At 41.4% G+C, this 15927-nt stretch overlaps 3 protein-coding genes across 3 annotated transcripts; 1 reads left to right on the top strand and 2 right to left on the bottom strand.

Annotated features, from left to right (window-relative positions):
• Nucleotides 1-7252: 7252 nt before the first annotated feature.
• LOC133844244 (uncharacterized) lies at nucleotides 7253-8115 on the bottom strand. Its single transcript, XM_062278156.1, has one exon. The coding sequence runs from the start codon at nucleotides 8012-8014 to the stop codon at nucleotides 7442-7444; it is 573 nt and encodes a 190-aa protein (XP_062134140.1). The 5' UTR covers nucleotides 8015-8115; the 3' UTR covers nucleotides 7253-7441.
• A 713-nt stretch (nucleotides 8116-8828) lies between these two features.
• On the bottom strand, nucleotides 8829-10838 carry LOC133840058 (uncharacterized). The gene has a single exon (XM_062271713.1). The coding sequence runs from the start codon at nucleotides 10719-10721 to the stop codon at nucleotides 8829-8831; it is 1893 nt and encodes a 630-aa protein (XP_062127697.1). The 5' UTR covers nucleotides 10722-10838.
• A 3080-nt stretch (nucleotides 10839-13918) lies between these two features.
• Nucleotides 13919-14770, top strand: LOC133844053 (NADH-quinone oxidoreductase subunit E). Its single transcript, XM_062277880.1, has one exon. The coding sequence runs from the start codon at nucleotides 13996-13998 to the stop codon at nucleotides 14707-14709; it is 714 nt and encodes a 237-aa protein (XP_062133864.1). The 5' UTR covers nucleotides 13919-13995; the 3' UTR covers nucleotides 14710-14770.
• The last annotated feature ends 1157 nt before the right edge of the window (nucleotides 14771-15927 follow it).

The following is a 15927-nucleotide window of genomic DNA, read 5'->3' as shown; positions in this document are numbered from 1 at the left end:
ATTGTAGTTCTAAAATGTATTCTCATGAAAAGCATGTTTTTTTGCAGCGTTGTTTAGTAGAGCTTCTTGGCAATTTTTAGTTAAGTTAACAACATTTCGAGTGCAATTCTAGTTCTAAGAAAGAGTATTTGATGTGCTCAGCAAGAATTTCTCCCTAATTTTTGCTGTTTGCTAGAGAATTGTGCGTGTAGGTAGCAAACCGGAAACATTGTAAGCATTTCCGCTTTATATCAAATATAAAAAATGACTGCTTTTAGACATGTTTGACAAAAAGTTGTACATCAGATTCACACACACACTCAAAGAGAGAGAGAGAGAGAGAAAGAGAGATAGATTCATTGAGGAGGGGAGAAGATATAATTGCATAAATCAAACTCAAACATGTAGCATGAAAAATCGCATTAATTTATCTGCTCACTGCGCATGCAGCCACTGCCTATGGCACACCATCTCCACACACACACTTAGACACAGAGATAGCTCCATCTACTATATATAGAGAGAGAGAGAGAGAGGACTCATCCTATCAACCTCACAAAGGCGCTGTGTAACATATCCGCTTATGTCAATTTTTTTTACTACATACTCGACTTGGCGGGGGAACGGAGAACGTCAACGTCGACGGCATCATCAACGAGACTAGGTCCTCCTCCTCCTCCTCTTCCTACTCTGACTCCCTCTTCTCCTGATCGTCCTGTATTCTCATTCAGCCAGTTGTCACTGTCAGTTTTGGCTTCCAGTGTTTGTCACAGCGCCACTGTTCCGTCCGTCCTTTGGTCTGTCTGTTTGTCAGTCGCTCGCTTGCTCGCTTGGTTGGTTGGTTGGTTGGTTTGTTTGTTTAAATGCAACATTTACTTTATGGATTGTTGCTATATTTTTTCTTCAACTTTCAACCCGAAAAACAGAGCGTATAAATTTCACGTCAATTTCTATACACAAAGCAAGCGAGAGAAGTGCGGGGAATTTTTTTTTGGGGAAGCTGGAGAAGAAGCTCAGCTGTGTGAGCTCTTGACTGATGTGGCCCTTCACAACTTTGCTCCTTTTTAATAACTTGCTCACACACACACACTACCTCACACTCACTCTGACACCCACTAACTCACACTCACACACTCTGAAAGAGCGCCACATGGACACACACTAATGCGCTAATAACCTGGTTCTTGTGTGCGCTTTAAATGTCCTCTTCATGGTACATAGTTTAAAATTCTTTATAATTGGATTGCTCCATCTAAAGCTGCCCTTCACTCTGACCAGCCACGCCTCCGTTCACCCCTTTGACCCCTTTGGGAAGAGGTGTGGGGAGAACCAAGCACATTTTTTATGGCCACTTCGGACAGAGACGTAGTCAATGTGGAAAACCCAAAGTCCGCCTCCAGGCCCTTTTTTTCTCTCGTTGTTGTTGCGCCATAGCACGTCAAAAAGGATTTTACAGTTGACGCGTACAAACCAAAGCTTCTACAAGCGTCTCCCCAAACACCTCTCTCCGCAGGCAAAGGTGCTGGTTGGGATGTTAGCGGGGAGAGGTGTGGAGGAAGGTGGCCTTTTTTTCGGTTGCCCGAACCAGACGTGCTCCTCTTTGGGCATAGGCTGGGCATCCGGTATCCGACATCCGGCATCCCGCACATGTGTGGGGTTTCGAAGTGATGATATGTTTCATTTCACACGGCAACCGTTGGCAATCCTTTCGACCGCATACAGACGGACAGAGAGACGGACGGACGGACAGAGAGACAGATAGACATGCTCATACCGAAAAATGTATACGCCTCTTTGCCTGCCTTTGCCGAGATTTATGTTTTCTTGTAAACAAAATAACGGACATGCTTGAGGCTAAGGCTTGAGTACTGTGTGTGAGAGAAGTGGATGTGTTAAGGTGAACCGAGCGTGAGCTGACATCAGGATTAGGCGTGTTATGCTGCCCTCTACCTTTTTCGATTTATCCTTCAATGCGTGTTGATGTGACCTCGCGATTGCACGTTTGCCTCTCCACTGTGCGGTTATGCGAGACCAAGACGAAGAAGGAGATGAAGTAGATGTGGGAGAAGGCGCAAGGAATTAATTATTCAATGGATTACAGCAGCTGAGATACATCGCATTCCCGAAAACTGGCCTTCGCCTTAAGCCTTTAAAGCGTAGCAAGGCTTTAAATACGTGTTTTTATGCTGTCTTTTAAAATAGAGACATATAATGGGTAATAAAGTGTATACTAGACATATGATTTAAATATGTTGCTCAAGGCGAGGTGATGTAGTCCAGGTAACCTCAATATGTTAGTCAAACCTAGTTTCAAGATTTTTGTAAAGTGGATTCTCAATTTCCATAAACCATAAACATGCACAGAAAGCTGGATGTAGTACTTTTAAATAAATGTGTATATGATACATGATAAAACTTTATCTCCAATAAACACATTTATCTATATTTTCACATATGTACATATTTCTTGTTTTAGTCTATTTTGGAAACGTGACTAAAAGTAATTTAAAATGCAAATATTTTCAAATTTTCTTTTTATTAAACTGTTTTCATATAAACTACTTTTTATGTCGCCACATGAAAAAGCTGCAAAAGCAACACGAACAACTTTAAAAATCATACCAAATTTTTGCATAATTTCGCATTATACTTTTCTTTTACGAACCCGTTTTATTGGCTTTGATTATGCTAGCAGTTATTTTTTCAGCTCGAGAACACATCAAACAATAATTAGGTGTATTAGGTTTACATTTTCGCTTAATCCTCACTATAAATTGGCCTCAAATTATGTCTAGACGGCGACCCCAAACGAAGTCTTCAAACCATACTCTCGCTCTCGTATGGGGAGCATACGTGTATTTGTGAATTTATTATGCCGCATACGTCTGGTGAGAATCAGAGAGAGGCTAGCAAGTGCCTGGAGCCTGGGGCTGTCTCTTGTTATCCTGCCACATACAAATATTCTAATTTGCATATGTTTAGCAAAAAAGACGCCTCGAAAGTTGGTCTTGACTTGAGGGGGGCCATTTTTTCTGTTTTTCTTGGTTGCTGGCATTAAAAACTCTGGCAACGCCAAGGACAGAAAAGGCCAGAGCAAATTATGCTGCCGTTTGGATGGATGGCAAAACGCTCATACGCACCGTGTGCGCCACAGGTGGAAGGTAAACTTGAAAGAAAGCAAACACAAAAAACGAAATTGCCCAGCGAACAGCATGTCAAGCGGAAATTGCGCACAAGAGAGTGAGTGAGAGAAAGACCCTAACTCCCACTCTGACTCCAACTCCAGCTCGAAGCTTACCTTAGCTGCCAGTGGGCCATTTAACATTCTGGATCGCTGCCGGTTTCAGTTTCAGTTTCAGGCTGTAGTGAAATGTGTTTGCCATGCAGCCTTGGCTAATTGAGCAAATCGGTAAACGGCTCTGGCAGCGGCCCACTTCCGGCACGAGCGTAATTATAAATCAATTGCTTTGCGGTACGAGTATTTGCTTTGAATTTAACGTTTCGCAGTCGTCGCAGTCGCATTCGCATGGCGAATCTGAATCTGAATTGGAATCCGACTCCATCAGCGTCAGCAACAGCGACAGCCACAGCGACAAGTTCGAGTTGCGTGACATTTGGCAAATCCTTGAGGCCATTTCTTGTTTTTTTTTTTCTTCTGTTCTTTTTTTTTGCCAGACGACACGACTCTGGCAAACTCACCTTCTCCATCTACCGGGTACGTTGATGTTGTGGAATCGTGCCATTTCTACACATTCGCACGGGCTGTTTGTCAGAGTTTGTCTGCCTGATACTCGCTCTCCCTTTCCCTCTCCCTCTCCGTCACTCTCCTTTTTCTGTTCGTTTGCTTTCAATCTGTGCGTTTGGTTTGCATTGCGCTTTTCGTTTTCCAATTTCTTGTTGAAAATTTATTTCATGCAGAAAAGCAAATTTCATAACTTCCACCCACGACCTCCATATGGCCACGCCTTCGCCTTCAATGCTTGAAAATTTTCGAGTATTTCTTTTCGTTTCTTTTCGTTTTCTTTTTTATGTGTTTATATTCGCATTTGATGCGTTGCCTTTGGGCTGGTTTACTTTGCAGCAAAGTTCTTGTAAATATTTTTGTATGTGTTTTTGGTGTCCCGCCCGGCGGCTTGCCTCAGTTTCTCTTACTCTCTCTGGCGCTCCGTTCTAGCCTTCGGCTGATCCTTATCCTTATCCGATTTATGTTGTATGTACTGCACACACTTTATAGTATATTGATTTGAGGCAGCAAGACTCTCCCAAGGCATAGAAGCATTTGTTCTTTGCCCGTGGCGGCTGTGGGAAATGGTCCCGTAAACGTTTAATAAAATATGATTTCAATTGATTCGCAAGTCGCATTTGAATCAAAATGTGTGATATATAGTACTCGTAATTCGCTGCTGTTGCTGTTTGCCGTTGTCGTTGCCGTTTGTCGCATCCTTCTCTCGTTTGCCAATCAATAAAGCAAAGTGCTCACAGAACTCTCGACTTGAGGCGACTCGACTCGATCTCTAGAGGCTGCGTTTGCTGTCCATTCAAAGGCCTCTTCTGTGTCCGTGTCTGTTGGCTGGGTAGGGGTAAGGGGAGCCACAGTTATCCGCTTAGATCGCTCAACTAAAAAACTCAATTTGCATATTAATATTATTTGGGTTTTTCGGACGCTGCTGCTGTTTTGGGGCCACTTCACTTCCTACTCAGCCCTTTCCTTCACTTCGTTACACTTGGCCCGTTTGGTCCTTTTATCAAACAAAAACAAAAACAACACAACTGTCTAAGCAACAGTAGTTGAATTGAATTTGCTGTGCTTCAACGCCTTGCTGCTCTTTGATATGCCATCTCCCAATGCTCAACTAACTTCCCCTCTCTCTCTCTCTCTCTCTCTCTCTCTCCGTACACCTCTTTCTCGTGCGCATTCCCTGGAGCATACTTTCAGGCGCTAGTTGAGAGAGCTGTGCTCAATATTAAGTGGCAAATCTAAAATACAAATAATCCAAATGTGAGCGAGATGTTTTTTCGGTCTTCACCTGAGCAACTGAGTTGAGCTGAGCGACTGGACAGGTCATCATCAAAAATATTAGTTAGGTTTTTCTCGTTGTGTCAAGTGCTGTAGATTAACATTCATATGGCTGTGATTTATGGAACTGCCACAGCAGCCTGGCAAGTGGCAAGTGGCATGTGGCATGTGGGAAGCACACATCTCACTTGACTGTTTGCCAACTGACAGCTGCAGAGAGTTGAGAGTTGTGAGTTGTTTCACAATCTTCGTCTTTGGTGCTTCCCCTGAGTTGTGATTCCTTTAAAAGGAATTACGCTTAATGCTTTCTACTCCAATAGTTCTAGAAGTGATTATCTTTTATTGTGCACAAACGGCTGCAAGTATGGCCGGCATAAGTTGCAGTTGCACACCAAGTACATAAGTAATTTAATCTCGTCGCCACTTTTGAGTCATTTTATGTGTTATGTCCACTCTGCAGAACTCTTACGATTCTAAACATAGTCTAGTTTTTAGTTTGTATTCGTTATTTTAATAAAATAATAATAATAATTTCTAATCTACAGCCTTCTTTATTTTATTTTAGAGTTAACTATAATTTAACCATGTCGAGAGTACTAACCAATCTTCCCATTTTCCATCTTAGTTTATGATGTATTATACAATTTATTTGCTGTTCCTTTAGCTGAACTAGTCAAATCGTAATATTCCTTTTATTATTTTCTTCTTTGCAAATTTAACGTCGCATAATCTAATACATTATATACATATCATATGTAATTGCTATAAGTGTCTCCTCTTCAATATTTCCTTATGGCATCATGCTATTCGAGTAGAGTTTATAATCTATGATTATTCAGGGTTTAATTTATTTACTATTTCATTATATAAAATAGACCATCCTCGACTTCAGTCTTCTCTTTTCAAACCATTCTAAGAGAATATAATCTTCTAATTGCATGTTTCAGTTCTGCCATTAAAAGTTATATAGAAATCTTATTCCTGTATCTATATATCTACCTCTCCACCTTAATCCTTTCGTGTGGCGCCTTTCCATTTGAGTGTATAATCTCTACTACTTCATTTTTGCTTCCAGTTGAGTATGTGTTTCATTTTATAATATATTTATCTCTACGGTAAGTAAAGTCTTTCTTTTATAATCTAGATTAATTTATACCATGCTCCAGTTGAGTTTATGGTTTATTTATATAATTTATTTGCCAATCTATTATTAAAACTAATCCACTCTCCATTTAGCAGCCTAATTTTCGCTTCACTCCAAAGGTTAGGCCAGTTTCCAGTCGAAAGTCTCCACTCTTAGAGAGTCTCCCATTAGGTCTCCAGTTCATTCCAGTCTATGCAGAGCTGTCATATGTCATAGATATATTTAACCATAACTGCCTCAGAGATGACAGAGTGCCAGAGTATCATAGCGACGACACCACGACGATACTTACCATAACCATGAGTATGAGTATGTGTTTTGAGAGTGTGAGTGTCAGTGTGAGTATATGAATGTGAATGTATGCGAGTACTCGCTGCACAATGGAACATATAAATCGGCGTACATAAAATGTCGTTACAAATATTTTATAACAGGAAATCCGTTATTTATACGCACATTGTGCAAGCTGATGGAGATGGAGTGGAAACTGGAATTGGAGATGGAGATGGAAGAGATGGGAGCTGTGAGCTGCAGGTTTAGTTATAGCTAAAAGGAGGAGGCGGAGGAATATCACAGAGTCGCTTGGTAAATATGAATGAATGTTGTTTGCATGTCGGCTGTCGCCTGTCTTGTGGCCCAATCCTCTTCATCTCCATCTCAATTTCCACCTCCATCCCCCCACCTCTAGCTCCTTCTCGTCCTCCATCTACAGCTAGCTGCCTCTGCTGACTGCTATTTGTAGCTGCAAAATCCTTATGAATTGACTACAATTTTATTTATTATTACTCGTTCTATTTGCTGCTCTGCTCTTCGTGCTCTTCGTGTTCTGTGTTCTGTACTCTGCACTCTGGTGCTTTGTATATATTCTACTACCGCCGCATTTCTATGGCACTTGCGACTTGTTTTGAGCCACACAAAATGACGTTCCCAAGGCAATTCCATTATGGCTCACAATCCGCTAGCAAATTGCAAAAGCTCAATTGATATTGGCTCTCAGCATTCTCTGCATTCGCCAAACAACAAGACAACAACAACGACGACAACAATCAGCGGCAATAGCTTTAAAAACGCCGCTCAACTAATAATTGCCTCCAAACAAGCTGCTAACTGAATCGGTTTTAAGGACCATAAAGTCCTTATGTATTCGTGTTTCATTTATTCAACAGCACCTGGGAAACATTCAACACTTTCTTTTGGGGGCTGCGGCTTACAGGGTATTACAAAAAATTGTTTGGCCAATTCTAATTAAAAAAGTTGCGTGAATTTTGTGCTACTGCCGCTCTTCAACCCTCTGTTCTTCGCTAAGGCAAAGACAAGGCCAGCACCATTTTGTACATGTCCGCCTCGCGGAGGTGCGGAAGACATCTGTAGCCGCGCCTTAACAGCTCCGCCTCCTCGCGTTCCTCCAGGGGCAGTAGCTGTTGCTCCGGCATGGTGCGCTCACAGATGCTACGCGCATCCGAGCGAAACTGTTCTACTGCTGCCACAAAAGCCGCATGACGATCCAATAGATCACTCTGGCAATCAAGCAGGAATTTATCGTGTGCAGCCAGCAGACGCATCAGAACGAAGCGAGCGAAGCGGCGCTTGATCTCCGAGATGGGGGGATCCACATCCGTTTTGACTTTCAGGTAACTGAGCAGCGTCAACAGCAGTATGAGCATCATCTTCACGGAACCCACTATGAGAATGGCCACCAACGGTTTGTCCCCAAACTTCTCTAGCTGCTCTAGCCACCAGATCAAGTCACAGCCATACATACTGTGGCCGTAGTCCACGATAGCCACCACTATCGTGATGACGATGCTGATGGCAGCCAGGAAATCGTAATGTAGATGCATTTGGGCCATAAGAGATCGCCTGATCCCAAACATTTTGATGAGGATTTGTTTGGGCTGAGAACGAGAATTTCAACTTTGACTAACTAGCCAGTGCAAACGAGAATGAATTTTTATAAATTAAAACTAGAACTAAAGCTACAGTAGTGTGCTCGTCTGAGCGATACTCGCTACTCATTTTGAGGAATAACAAAACAGTGCGGTATTATTTATATAATATACCAAATCCTACATTAAAAATATACCATAGAGTATTAAATATACTAGATTGTCAGACAAAGCAGGCAAAGCAAAGCACATTCAAAAGTTCTAATGCACGGACTTGGTTGCTTAGTTTGACAATATGTTAATAAATGGAATATTTTATATTTTATATATTTTATGTAGAAATAAATAAACTTTAACACTGTTTGTCATATAAGTTTTCTGTTATTCATGAAAATAGGTAGCGACTATCTCCCAGTCTAGTACATTCGACTCAATACATTGTACATTCCTCAATAATTTGTTCTTTTTGTCAGGGTATCATTCAAATTTACAATTTAGATGTATAGCAATCAAAGCAGAATGTAATCTACATATGTGATTTTTCATTTTTACGTTTTCTTATTTTGAGAAATGATGTGAGTAATCACATCATATGAACGTATAAACAGTTTTTACAATGTTGTTACCAAATTGAATACCTCTATCATATAAGGTCACTAAGATCTAGCAGCTATTAGAGGCGGATACAGACAGACAAACGTACAGTCGTATCTCAAGTTTTCTTTTATTAAACTTACCACGTTTACAATTAGCAAGTATAAAAAAAACAAAGTTTAGGTTTATGCAATTGGAATTTATTTATTTAGAGAAAACCAAAGACTTCTCGATCTGCGGGCAGCAATGGATTGTGACGACGCTCTGGTGGACGAGAAGGACGAGTAGGTCGTCTTTCGGGTGGACGAAGAGGAGCTGCTTGCTGTCTCTCCGGTGGATGTGGAGCTAACTGTCGTCGATCAAGAGGATGTGGAGGCGACTGTCTTCGCCAGTCAGCAAGAGGACGATAGCGCTGAGGTGGTGTCGAATGCAGGGGCTTCTGCTGATAGTAATGTTTGTGAATAGTCACTGGACGCAGATTCAACTTCAGTTGCTGAGCACGCTTGTTGGCCAGATAACGCTGCCTGTCAATGGCATCGACGCTGTCTTTGACCCCAAAAACGAGATGCAAAAAGGGTTTAACCAGCACACTCAAGGCGACAAATCCGAGGAAGCCAAAGACAACGGGCGAGATGAGTGTGAAGAGAAACACACCAAGAGTAAAAGGATTCAATACGGTGAAGAAGGCGACAAACTTGATGAAGGGATAAAGCACATGACCCACATGATTGAACCACTCCTTCTTCTTCTTCTTGAAGAGACTGTTGTGACGCAGCAGATACTTGATCTTGCTGAAAGGCGCTGGAGTTGTTGCAGGTCGCTTAGTGGTCACCAGTTGCACCAACTGAGGTTGCTGAGGATGCGGATACGGATGTCCGTGTGGATAGTAATCGCCATGAGAATGATACGGTTGCTTGGTGGGATTCGCGTAGATCAGTTGCGCCTGCTGTCCGATGACTGAAGGGTGTGTATCATACGGTTTCTTTCGTCGCTTCTTACGCTTCTTCTTGTCCTTGTCACCCTTGTGCTTCTTCTTCTTACGCTTCTTACGCCTCTTCTTGCGCTTCTTGCGGCGTCGCCGACGTGTTCGCTTGCGTCTGCGTCGAATACGCTTACGACGTCTCCGGATCCTTTTGCGTCTTCTCTTATTACTCTCCTTGGCACGCGTTGATTCTTCTGGCTCCACAGCCTTCTGCTGCTCTGCTTCCTTGTGCTGCTCCAGCGGCGCTGTCACCGTTTGTTCCACCTCAAAGAGTTCCTCTTGCGCCGATTGCGCTGCTTGTTCTTCGACTCCCTCGTGCTTGTCCAGTTCTTGATTCAGCTGCGATGCCAAATGAAAGGGCTTCACTGTGGTCGTGTGCTTGTCCAGCTGCTGCTGTTCCATGTGCAGAGCTTCGAGTAAACTGAAACTGCTGTTGGGTAACTTGAGACGTAGCTGCTGCGCCTGCTGCTGACTCAAGTGCTCCAATATACTGAATGGCTTTGCTGTGGTCGTGTGTTTCTCCTGTTCAGTCAGCTCCTCATTGAGCTGCTCAAACACATTCACTGGCTTCACTGTAGTTGTGTGTTGATCCAGCAGCTGCTCCTCCATATGCAGTGCTTGCAGCAGATTCAAACTCACGTTGCGACGATGCTGACGCAGCAGCTCCGCTTGCTCCTGGCTCAAGTGTTCGAGTATGCTGAAGGGTTTCATTGTGGTGGTTGTGTGTTTCCTTGCAGCTACCAAATCGGGATGCAATGGATCAACTAAATGGTATGGCTTCGGTGATGTTACCACCACAACTTCTTCCGGAGGCGTCTCCCACATCAGTTGCGCCTGTGGACTTCGTATACCGCGTCCTTGTTTCTGACCAGCTGTGGTGTTGTGCATGAGTTGTGCATAGAAAGTTTCATAAATTTTTGCAAAATTAAAAACATTGTGCTCCTCCTGCTTCCCCGTCTCCGCCTCTGCATCACGCTGCTTGGCGCTAAACTCCAACTTTGCTAATCCATCACGCCTCTCGATGTCGGGTTCGCTGCGTGCCTCGCCGCAGTTTTGTAAAATCAACAAAAATAGTATAACAAAGTTCCTAACACTTTTGGCATTTCGTCTTTGCTCCATTTCATTTCATTGTGGACGAAGGACGTCAGTCGACAGTCCTCAGTCTCTTAGTCTTTAGTCCCGCTTAGGGTCAGGGTAATTTTCTTCAACTCAGTTTTATGTTTGATTTAATTTCAACTTTTGTGCTCGACTTGCGAACTTCAACTGACGTTTCCTTCTGGCCATTGCCACTTCATCAGCTCGGTCGAGACTCGAGAGTCGTCAGTCAGTCAGTCGTCATTCAGTCAGTTAGTTGCCTCAAGAACTTGCCAACTTGTTGAGCTTGTTTTTGGCTCCCCTTACTTCGAGTTGAATTCATACTTGATTTCTGGGTTGTTCTTTTCCCTTTTTTCGCTCTGCGTTTATTTGCGTTTAGTTGGCTCTTGTAAAAGTAAAATTTATTGCCGCTTAGTACATCATGAACATTCACTGTTATGACAAATTCTCCTTACTTACATTTAACAACTTGTAAAGCACTTAATTATGTTTTGAGCACAACAGCCAAAAACTGCTGCCGAACAACTTGCACGGCATAACACAAACTTGCCCATAACCACCAAACAACAACAACAACAGTAATAACAACAATAACAACTGGATTCTTTGTGGTGGGGTTCAGGGCGAAAGCGAAAACGAAAACGAGAATGAGACCGAGAACACCGACTATCACAACACAAATTATGTGTAACTGGCTCTCAAAATGCAAAAGACTTTGGAAAGTGCTTAGTGGCCAATTGCTGTTGCACTTCACTGGCTACAACGATGACTGTGAAGTTGACTCTAGCTATAGCTTGGTTATGGCTCTGGTTACGGTTCTGACTTTGACTCCGGGAATCTGGTCTGGTCTCTGAGGTCAGCATGTTTCGCTACTCGAAAGTGTCCAAAGTAATCCATGAGTTTCAGAACTGCATGCATGTTAATTATAATGATTCAAATAAACTTTAAATTCCGCGAATATTCTCAATAATAACAACAAAAACTATGCATGTTAATTATAATGATAAATAAACTTTAAATTCCCCAAAATATTCTCAATATTAACGATTCAAATAAACTTTAAGTTCCGCGAAATATTTCCAATAATAAAAACGAAAACTATGCATGTTAATTATAATGATTCAAATAAACTTTCCGGGAAATATTCTCAATAATAACAACATAAACTATTTTCAATGCAGTTCCCAATATTATTTGCGGCTTTCCATTTAATTCGTTAACCAATCAAACCGATTTAGTTTTACTTTATGATTTTATTGCGGTTTGTACAGATTTTATACAACTGATACTATATAAAATTTGATTGGAGTTTTCAATGTCAAACTTTCGTTGATTTGATTTGAGTTTTTATTGCATAATTTTCGTTGATTCAAAATATTATTAATTTGCATAGATAAACAACTAGATTTTTGGTTTGTATTTTATTCAAGGCGAAATCAAATTTATTTATTACATTTGTTAGCAATTGCTTATGGCAACGTTTTAAATTTATGTTTGAATTTGATTCATGTTGCTTGGTACTTTTAATTATTATTTTTAAATGCAGCATAACTATAGAACAGCTTTGATACAGTAGATAGGTAACTACATTTTGTTTAATAGTTTGCTTAAGGATACACCCAAATTATTTATTTATTTTTCAATAAAGTTTACTCTTAACGATGAGATTTTGATTTAGATATAATTGGTTACATTTGTTATTGATGAGATTATTTTTAATTAATGTTTGCATTTTATGGTTGCCAAAGCTTTGAGTCATTTGAAATTTGTTCTTATTAAAATCTGATGCAGCATTTATGTATGACACAAATGATACAAAGCTTATTATTGATTATGAAAGACAACCAACGGGATTTGATATGTTTACACCCAAATTATTTAGGTACAATAATTCGATAAAATTTGTTTTCCAATTGTTGTTGGCGAGATTTTTAATTTGATCATAATTAATAATTTTTGATATTACTATATTTATGCAATATGTATACTTCTACTGTATGTACTGCACAGTATATGAATATTGTGCATATCCATGTATTTATTTTATGTAATCTTAATTACAAACTGAGTTTTCAAAAGATAGAAATATACGAAGTCGATTTAGAATTTTCAATATATTTGTTCCTATATTATAGATAATAGATTACAATCTCAATTACTTAAGAATTTTACATACAATTGTTTGCCATTTTAATAATCATATCAAACAAAGTATTTAAGGTATTGAATTTAGCATAGGATGGTATTAGGGCTTCTTTTATATTCTAAAGAAATTGGATACCAGCTTGTTAAGAGTTTTCAATTGTTTTTGTGCGTTTATTGTTGGCGCTGACTTTTATCTTTATTACGGCCTTTTTTCTGCTTGTGGAATGTGCATATAATATTAATCCATGTGATTTGTAATCAATGGCAATTTTAACAGCCATTATCGATTAACGCTTATGGCAAAATTTTATTAGACACTTTGCAGAATTACACAATAGACGAACAGACGAAGAGAAAGACAGACACTTGGTACTACATGTGTGTAATGCGTTTTACGAGATATTACTTTATGTGGAGTTGGAGTTGAAGTAGGAGGAGAGAAAGGGAGAGCGGACACATTAATAGCTGTAAAAATTGAGGCAAGTGGCGAACAGCAAACAGCGAACTGTAAATGGGGAAGTAAAAGTAAGAGCCAGGACAGGTGTTGATAACAATGGCGTCCCATCAAAGTGATTGACTGCGACACGCGCCCCAATTGAGTGGAGAGTGGAGAGGCTCCTGATGCTGCTGCTGCTGCTGTTGCTGCTCCACGCTTGCTGCTTTGGCTCTCTATATTGCCAATTAGGCGGGGCATGCAATTTGAACAATTTGAGCAATTTCCAGCACGTTGGGGGCTCTAGAGTCAGCGACACAGTCAGAGAGTCAGAGTCAAGGGAGCCCGTAGCTTGGGCATCCAATAAAAGCAGCAGTCGATCGGGTACTGATTGACATATTGTGCCAGTTAGTTATTGGCGCCAGACGCATCAAATGACGATTGTTGCCATGGCAAGCACACAACCTCCTCTACAATCTATGGCGTATCGCTAATTTGATTGCCACACACAGGAAGAACGAGAGAGAGCGAAGAGGAGTGTGTTGTAATGGGAACAAAGCGCTGACAATTTCAATATCAAATTGAAATACTAAACTACAAGGCAAGGGCAAAGCAAGCGGAAAAACTTTCATCATTTTTTTCCCCCATTCACTCCCTCTCTCTCTCAACACATACACAAATATATTCTTACGATACACACATACGATATTCGAGGCAAATATGTTTGGCATTGTTAAAGGACTGCTCCAGTTGCCTGGCCGCGTGCTGCTAAAGCAACCAAATCGCTGCAAGCTCGATGCCAGCAACATGTACGACAAGCTCAAGTTCGAGTTCACCGAGCAGAATTTGTGCCGTGCCAAGGACCTACTCAGCAACTATCCCGAGAAGGAGCAACGCGGTGCGCTGTTGCCGCTACTTGACTTGGCTCAACGTCAATATGGTTGGCTGCCGATCACAGCCATCAAAGCGGTGGCTGACATGATCAAGGTGGATCACTTCGAGGCCTGGGAGGTGGCCTATTATTACACCATGTTCCGGCAGCATCCCGAGGGCAAGTATCGCTTGACAGTCTGCACTTCGACGCCTTGCTATCTGCGTGGCGGCGATGTCATACTGAACACCTGCAAGGAAGTGTTGCAGTTGAAGGAGAACGAGACGTCGAGTGATATGCAGTTCACGCTGAAGACAGCTTGTTGCTACGGGGCCTGTGTCAATGCGCCTGTCTTGGGCATCAACGATGACATCTATGAGGATCTGACGGTGCCTGAGTTGGAGTGTATACTGGACAATCTAAAGCAGGATGTGATACCGCCAGCTGGGCCACGAAGTGGACGCTTCTGCAGTGAACCCATCTCGGGACCGACAACGCTCCTCATCGAGCCACCGCCAGCTGGCTTTGGCATGCAGGAGCTGTGCAAACCGAAGAAATGTTGAGGAAATTCTTGTGAGCAATAAAATGTAGCGTCCTTATTGTGGCAGCAGCGAGCATTGAAAATGTGTGCGAGAGTGTCCATCTTATTATGAGCGCTCCTGCTGCCAGCGCAGCTGTTTCTATTCTGCTTAGCTAAGCTCCCGTCTCTGTAGCTGTCGCTGTCCTTGTGTCCTTGCTCGCGTCCTCGTTCGGTGCATTGTGTAGTGTCGAGTTTATCCCTTGCAGAAGGACATGCTTTGCAATTTCGTTGCGCTGGCAAAATAAACAACAAACAAACAGAAATGGCAGCCATGGCGAATCAAGCGCGAAACAACGCCCGAGTCGGGAGTCCTGGCCCTGGCCTAGTGCCTGCTCCTGCTCTTGCTCCACGTCCTGTCAGCCATTGCAGCCAAGTAATCAGCTTTTGTCTTGTCTCCCCCACTTTTGCTTCGCTTCGCTTGGGTTCGGTTCGCATTGCATGCTGTGGTTTGACCTCGGGTCCAACCCCTTTGGCGTTCTAATGAAATGTTGCCAGCCAACACAACATGCAACAACAACAACAACAACAATTACAAGAACAACTACTGCAACAACTGCGATAGCAACAGCGTCGATATTGTTTTGGCCAAAATAGTTTTAATTGTTGCACGCCTCCTCCCCCTCTTCAACCGTGGCCTAACAAGTTCGCGTTCTGCTACCTCGTGTGGCAACAAAAAGGTCAGCTTTGTTTTATTGCTGCCACATTTCGTTATGGCCACATACACGTTCGTACATAGAGTAGACTCATTCACAAAATGTATCCAATTAAACTACAAATTAATAGATAAAACACAATGGCGTGTGATTTCTGCTTCTGATTTATACACTTTTTATTGCCTTAAACGAAATCAATTTGCGAATTAAATCATTTTGATTGCTGATTAATTGCAACACTTATTGTGATTAGAATACCAAATTAATTATCTTTAAACATCTCATTTATTATTTACTTTTCATTTGTGTTGTATAATTATTGTACAACTTTTAATTAAGAATGTTTGAATGTAAAAGGTTTAAGATGTCTTTATTAATTAAAACAGGATTGAATGGTTCCTAAATTTTAATTTTCAAAACATAATTCAAAGTATTCAGAACTAATTTAGCTTTAAATATGTTTAACACAATTTATATAATTGGTAATAGCTTACAAAAAAGACGTTATTTATAAAAGCATGATAACGAAGAGTTTAAAATTTACAATC

Source organism: Drosophila sulfurigaster, chromosome 3 (genome assembly GCF_023558435.1).
Source record: "Drosophila sulfurigaster albostrigata strain 15112-1811.04 chromosome 3, ASM2355843v2, whole genome shotgun sequence".
NCBI lineage: Eukaryota > Metazoa > Arthropoda > Insecta > Diptera > Drosophilidae > Drosophila > Drosophila sulfurigaster.
The sequence above is the reverse complement of the archived record's forward strand: the minus strand, read 5'-3'. Positions and strand labels throughout refer to the sequence as shown.